General features: G+C 40.1%; 1 protein-coding gene across 2 annotated transcripts in view; it reads left to right on the forward strand.

The window, feature by feature from the left end:
• Positions 1-7,500, forward strand: part of LOC124953853 (protein bric-a-brac 1-like) — a 353,991-nt gene that overhangs the window by 103,933 nt on the left and 242,558 nt on the right. Inside the window, exon 4 of one of the 2 annotated variants that reach the window (XM_047505850.1) lies at positions 1,034-2,260. In XM_047505850.1, coding sequence (XP_047361806.1) covers positions 1,307-2,260 — 954 coding nt within the window. In that variant the 5' untranslated portion in view covers positions 1,034-1,306. Of the gene's footprint in view, positions 2,261-7,500 lie in introns of both variants that reach the window. The other variant, XM_047505849.1, reaches the window with a different exon arrangement.

Consider the following 7,500-nt stretch of genomic DNA (forward strand, 5'->3'; position numbering starts at 1 on the left):
CCGTTCTTAAGCAGTTTTCTTTTCACGCGGTCGACCGCGGTTCTTCTTGCGGTGTGCTCGCGCGCATACACGAAACAAAAACGCATACGCACGGACGCACGTTTACAAGCAAGCACGTTATTTACGCGCGCACTTTCGATTTAAAGAAAAATAAAAAAAACGCGTCGTCGTCGTCGTCGTCGTCGTCGTCGCCGTCGCCGTTGTCGTCGTCGTTGTTGTTGTTATTAATTTTGCGTTAAGCCTGCATATAAGATCTATAAGCGCGAACGTATTAACGCGCGGAATATTATCACGCCGGTACGAAACCGCGTGTTCGCAAATCTCGCGCCTTTTTCTCTTGACCGTCTCCCTCACACGAATCGCCTCCCCCCCCACCCACCCACCCATCCTAACTCCTGCCTCATCTCCGAAACATAGTTCTCGCGCTATTTAATTCTCGCCGGTGGTGCGTGTTCTCTTTGTGGTGGGTGTTGATTTGGTGAATGAACGAGAGAAAGAGAGAGATATGAAAATAGATCGATGAGAGAGAATGAACCCGAGAAAACGTATATGAGAATTTTGAAGGACAAGGACAAGAGAGTTGTGTAGGCTACGTGTTATAGGCTAAATCAGAGAACTGTTGAGATACGATTTGTCGAGTGTGGAAAGAAGGGTGGGGGGGGGGTTGTCAAACGAAGACAAAACGATGTTCGGGCAAGATTTGTCTCTGGGGGACCAAGATTACAGAGTCCTCCGTTGAAGTGAGTGAGAGAGAGAAAGAGGGAGGAAAAGGGAGAGATTGAAAGAGAAAGAGACAGAGAGATAAAGTGATAGAGAGAAAGAGAGAGAGGGAGAGAGAGAGAGAGAGAGTGAGAGAGAGAGAGATAGAGAGGCACGCGTGTCCGACACGAGGCCGTCCGTTGTTGGCCGGCACGAGACGCGCGAATAACCGGGCAGCGCGCGCGCGCGCGCGTCTCACCCCTCAATAGAGATAGTCGAATCCTCGTCATCGTCGTCATCGTTGCTTCTCCGTATACGGTGGTACGTGTTGCAGATGCGGGCTCGCTGATCGTGACGGCTTTGTTAGGATTTTTGGAGGACGTTGGAAACGAGGGGAAGAAGAAGAGGAGAGAAGACGAAGAAGAAGAGGAGGAGGAGGAGAAGTGGAGGGGAAGAAGGAGGTGGAGGAGGAAGAAGAAGAAGAGGAGGAAGAAGAAGAGGAGAAGGAGGAGGAGGAGGACAAGGTGAAGAGGAAGAAGAAGAAGAGGAGGAGGAAGGAAGGAAGGAAGAAAGAACGTGGAATCGAAATATCATTATTTAGTCGAAAATGACGCAGCAAAGTGGTGCTGGGTCACCCCAGCAATTCTGTCTAAGATGGAACAATTATCAGACGAATTTAACGAACGTGTTCGATCAGCTGTTGCAGAGCGAAAGCTTCGTCGACGTAACACTCGCCTGTGACGGGCATAGCGTGAAAGCGCACAAGATGGTACTTTCGGCATGTAGCCCGTATTTCCAGGCATTATTCTTTGATAATCCGTGCCAGCATCCAATCGTCATAATGAAGGACATAAAGTGGCCAGAGTTGAAGGCGGCCGTAGAATTCATGTACAAGGGCGAGATCAACGTGTCACAGGAACAGATCGGTCCATTGTTGAAGGTTGCCGAAAGTTTAAAAATACGTGGCCTTGCGGATGTAAACAGCGAACAAGAATTAACGTCAAGGCCAAGCCTCGTAGAGGAGGCTACGAATGCGGCCGCACTTCATAGGAAAAAACGACGTCGAATATCTGGCGAAAGATCGCCGAACGGCAATAGTCCCGATCACACGGGCTCAGCCGGTAGCACAACAGGCGGAACGGGTAGTATGATCGATGATCAAGAGCCAAGCGGTCCAACAAGCATGGTCATTCCCGAAGTTCACGCTCTTATACCGAACAGCTCGACCCCGCGTTCTCTCGGCTCGCCAAGTACGCCGAGCGTTTCTGTGACGCCGCAGATCAACCTTCAAGAATTACCGGTCTCCTTGCCTCTACCACCACCCCCACCGCCGCCGCCGCAAGGACAACCGAGCTCGCACCCCATGCCCGCTCACCACGTGCCCGGCCACGTGACTTCCGGACCGCACCCGTCCGTCAACCACCTAGCCGCCACCCACGGGCAACAGCTAGTCGCTCAACAGCAACAGCAGCAGCATTTGCAGCAGGTACAGGTCAATCAGCCTGGCGACGACCTCGAGATCAAGCCTGGCATCGCAGAGATGATTCGCGAGGAGGAAAGGGTGAGTTTCTATCTGTTATTCATCTTCATTTTCTTTTCGGTCATTACGTTACGTTCGTCTGTTCGTTCGTTCGTTCGTTCGTTCGTTCTTTCGTTCGTTCGTTCGTTCGTTAGATCTATCGATTTATCGATCAAAAGTTAGTAAGAAAAAAGAAAAAGTTATAAAAAGAAAAAGAAGAAAAGTAAAAAAAGAGAAGTGTATATATATATATATATATATATATATACATATGTATGACTTCGACGAGACCGCGTAATTGGAACCCTTTAATGCCTCGTCCAATTTTACCCTTGTCGAAACTTTTGTCTGTCGCGTTATAAAGGAAACGAAAAGAGTCGAAGGTGGAGAGAAACGCGTCGCGAACGTAGGCGAGGCGCGGACTTTCGAACGCGTGAGGGTGGCCGAGAGGGAGGAGGAGGTGATGGAGGAGGAGGAGGAGGAGGAGGGTCCAATTAACCGGCGATCTGCTTCGGTGGTGTGCACTAATTGAGAGTATCAATGAACGTCAATGAGCATAGTCAATATTTGGTCGGAGCATCCGGTCGTTTTGTAACGTTCTTTTTGTTATAAAACGGATGACAAATATTGACTGCGTTCGTTCATTCGCTCAAGCACGCGCGCGCGTGCACCACGTACTTTCGTATCCACTCGACGATAGTAGATAATACCTATAAATGTATGTATATATCATATATATATATATGTATATATACATATATATATATATATGTTGTGTGTGTTTGTATGTATATATGTGTATGTGTATATATATATATATATATGATATATATCTACATATCGGTTGTTCTCGTTAATTACATCGGCATGACGATGACTCCCACATTATTTATCGGCGTTAACAGCCAAAGTTATTAAAACGCATTCTATGTCTCGCTTCGATTTATCGACTCGTCGAGAGATATCTGACGTTTCCCGAGGAAACGAGCCAGAGAAATCCATCGATCGATTATTATTTTTCAACGAGTGTACTACTACTGTTCGACGATAAGAAGAATATGATTTGCATACCATCCATCATGTTTCTTTTTTATTTTATTTTTTTTTTTTCTTCCCCCGCCCTCTTTTTTTGTTATTTAATCTCTTCCTTCCCCCCCCCCCTCCCACTCTCTCTCTCTCTCTCTCTCTCTCTCTCTCTCTCTTTCTCTCTCCCTCACAGATTTATTAGTAAACAGTATTTTTCTAGTAGAGACTATAAAACGTAACAAAGTATTTATTTATCTCTTTCTTTTTTTTTTTCTTTTTTTTTTTTTCTTTTTTTTTTTTCCTTTTAATTTCATTTTTTCTTCTTTCTTCTTCTTTTTATCTTCTTTTCTTTCCTTCTTCTTCCTTTTCTTCCTCTTTTTTTTTTCTTCTTCTTCTTCTTCTTCTTCTTTGTAGAATAAAGACGAACGACGATCGATTACGTAAAAGAACTCACCATATCTCTTTCGTATAATTCGAAAGAGAATATATTTCTTATTATATAAGCGTTTACTTTGGCTTTTATTTTATCATTCTACGATGTATAGAATACATACGTGTATACATACACGTATATACATATATGTATATATATGTGTATATATATATATATAAGGGATATATATATATATATATAATACTATACGCTTGGAACACGTGGTGCTCGTGGGCGTAACAAGTGGTCAATATCGTTTTGTTTCAACAAGAAGTTTTACATCGGATGCACGGGGTGCGTTACGTCATCATTACCATAAAAATTGTACGTCCTCGTTCGTTGTAATAATCAGTGTGTGTCACGTCGGACGATTAGTCCACGTCTCTCTCTTTCTCGCTCTCGCTCTCTTTTTTCTCTCTCTCTCTCTCTCTCTCTCTCTCTCTTTCTCTTTTTAATGATCTTAGATCTAACATTACGTTGAGATAACGCGATAGTTAAAATGCGATGTGATTCGTGTTATGATCGATCGATCGAAACTCGTTCGATATTAGATATATCATCAAATTTTTTTTTTACTTACATTATAACCTTTCTTACGAATTTGTAATATCTAAGAAAGAAAGAAAGAAAAAGGAAACGAAAGGAGACGGATAAATGGATAAAAAGAAAGAAAGAAAAAAAATGAATGAATATATATATATATATATATATATATATATATATATATATACTTGTATTATTTTTCTATCGTACTTAGAACTCTCCTGCTCGTTCGTCGAGTATCGTGATTCAATCCGGCATATATAATGGGTATAACATTCCGCAGAATTCCATTATGTTAACGCAACCACGTTCCAATTCTCTGTGCATGCCTGTTCGCGTATCGTAATGCGCGTATTCTCTAGTATATCGCAACTATTCGCGGTACCAATGAGAGAGCGCTAGCAAGCGCCCGCGCGCATTCGCGAGGCCTTTCCGATTAAAATGCCTAATTGATGCGGGCAAAGCTAATTTCAGGTATAGGCTTCGAAATTCCGAACTACGAGTCCGATATGATGCCATCCGAAACGGTACGATGCAAAGGGCACTATACTTTTGATTCTCGTTAGTCGAATAGACAGATTATCCGTTCGACGTTTCTTTCGAATTATATATTATTGATTCGATGATCGAAGTTTATGGTCTTTTTTTTTTGTCTTTTTCCATCTTTCCTTTTTTATTTTTTTGTTTTTTTTTTGTTTTCTTTTTTTTTTTTTTTTTATATATATATGTAGATCTGTATTAAATCCTTATTAACTAATAACTGATTCTCGATAAATTGGTCGTATTTATACAAAAAAGGATTAAAACAAGAACGAATTATTATTATTATTATTATTATTATTAATATTATTATTATTATTATTATTATTAATATTATTATTATTATTATTATTAATATTATTATTATTATTATTTGAATCTTGTAATATAATTAATACTAGTATGACTACGTACTATGCTAATTATAATTTATGTTTAGCGAATATTAATCCTCCGATATGAGCTAACAATTAATTTAAAAAAAAATAATAATAATAATATATTTTGTATGTGTGTGTGTGTGTGTGTACATACATATATGAGAATAGGTGATTTCAAAATTATATGACATTATGCAGAATTAAAGAAAAAAGTTTCAACGTAATATCTTTTTCTCTATATTTTTTCCTCTAATGATGAAGACATTTTCATATTGACTATAATTGTAGATGTTTCTTTTTATTTTTTTTTTTTCCTTCTTTTCCTTTTTTTCTCTCTCTCTCTTTTTTTTTCTTTTTTTTCTTTTTACAACGACGAAACGTATAATTAACATTATGCAAATCAGCATCGAGGATATCTATAGATAGTGAAATAACATTCATATGTCAGTCTCTAATGCCAGATAGATATACATATAATATAGATCAAGTTCATAAATTATTCGATGTATTTTCTATTTGATTAGGTACTAGTCGAATTAGATACTTAGTTTCAACGTTTCATACATATAAGTAATATTTTATTACTACATATTTAGTTATCCATCATGAAATGATTATTGTAATAATTTTCTATATACGTATAATGACGATCATGTTGATTCTATTTTTTCTAGATTTCAATTTTTAAGATTCAATTATATCGAAGAAGAAATTTTCCCCGTTTGTTGCAAGTAGAGTATTCGATGTATCGAAGATCGTATTTTAAAAGAGAAAAGAAAATGAAAGGAAAATGAAAAGAAAGAAAAGAAAAGAAGAAATTAATGAAGGAAAGGCAAGAAATGGAAATGGCAAAAGAAAAAGAGAGAGAGAGAGAGAGAGAGAGAGAAAGAGAAAGAGACAGAAAAAAGAAAAAGGAGGAAAAGGGAAGAAAGGACGAAAAAAAAGGAAAGAAAAAGGGAAAAAGAAACAGATAGATCGAGTTCCGAAATCAGTGTCCACTCGCGACGAAAAATAAATAGAAAAAGGTAGAAAGGGAAAGATTGTATTCATGCTGAAAGTGTATGTATACATAAAGAGTGAGAGAGAGAGAGAGAGAGAGAAGTAACGCTTCGGTGTAGATCGCACGCGGTCGTTGGGGTAGAGCACGAAAGGGCGGACCGAAAAAAATTTAATCTTCCCTCGCATTATCCTTTTTGGCAATAACGGCTTTGCCTCCCGGATCGTCCTCGTCCACCTACTCTTTACTCCTGTTCCATTCGGTCCCTCTTTCTCTCTCTCTCTCTCTCTCTCTCTCTCTCCTTCTCTTTCTCTCTAAACTCATGCGACGAGAGGAGAGGAAGGAAGCTCGCCGACGCGCCGGCAGAGAAAAAAGTCGCGAAACAGTAAATCGTGAATTGTAGTAACCGAGCGCCATTCATCCTGATACACCGGATGTGACTACATATTTCCTTCGTTCCGTTTAAATTAGTGTTTTTGCCGTACGGCCTTGATTGTGTTTTCGCGCACTCCTCCACCACCTCCACCTCCTATATTCTCTCCCCTCTCTCTCTCTCTCTCTCTCTCTCTCTCTCTCTCTTTCATTCTCATTCCACCTCTTTCCTTCTATTACACATGAATACACACATGAGTGGGTGTATAGGTATATGGAGGTGGAGACGAAGTTAGGAGTAGTAGAATACTCTCTTACTCTACGTACTCTCTCTCTCTCTCTCTCTCTCTCTCTCTCTCTCTCTCTCTCTCTCTCTCTCTCTCTCTGTTTCTGTCTCTCTCTTTTATTATTCTCGTATACTTTACAAAGCTAGATCGATTCTCTACGTTGATGAACGCGTAACGGGACGGGGGAGCACGTAAGCGATATATCAGAGACATCATTCCGATCCACGAAGCTCTTACGGGGCCGATATGGACCGCGCCAAAATTGAAAAGTTTGATGTATTAAAATGCGCCGTCGAGCACGGTATATGACTCATTCTCATCTCGAAAGCAGCACGCGGGTCGATTCGATTCGATTCAAGTCGAGTCGAGTTTTGTCGAGTCGTCGTGTCGTGTCGTGTCGAGTCAGGTCGGCTCGAATCGAATTGAATCGAAACGAATCGAATCGTTTTCTTCATCTCGCGACACACGTTCGGAAGTCGATTATCGAGTTGTCAAAAGAGTGATGAAGGGACGAACACTCGATGATTTCAGGATATTACACCCCCCTCTCACCCTCTCTCTCTCTCTCTCTCTTCCTTTTTTTTCTATTCTTTCCTTGTCTTTTGTTTTTTTCTTTTTTTCTCTTCCTTTCTTTCTCTCTTTTTTTTTCCTTTTTTTTTTCTTTTCTTTTTTTTTCTTTTTTTTTTTTTTTTTTTCTTTTGAAT

Source organism: Vespa velutina, chromosome 13 (assembly GCF_912470025.1).
Source record: "Vespa velutina chromosome 13, iVesVel2.1, whole genome shotgun sequence".
NCBI lineage: Eukaryota > Metazoa > Arthropoda > Insecta > Hymenoptera > Vespidae > Vespa > Vespa velutina.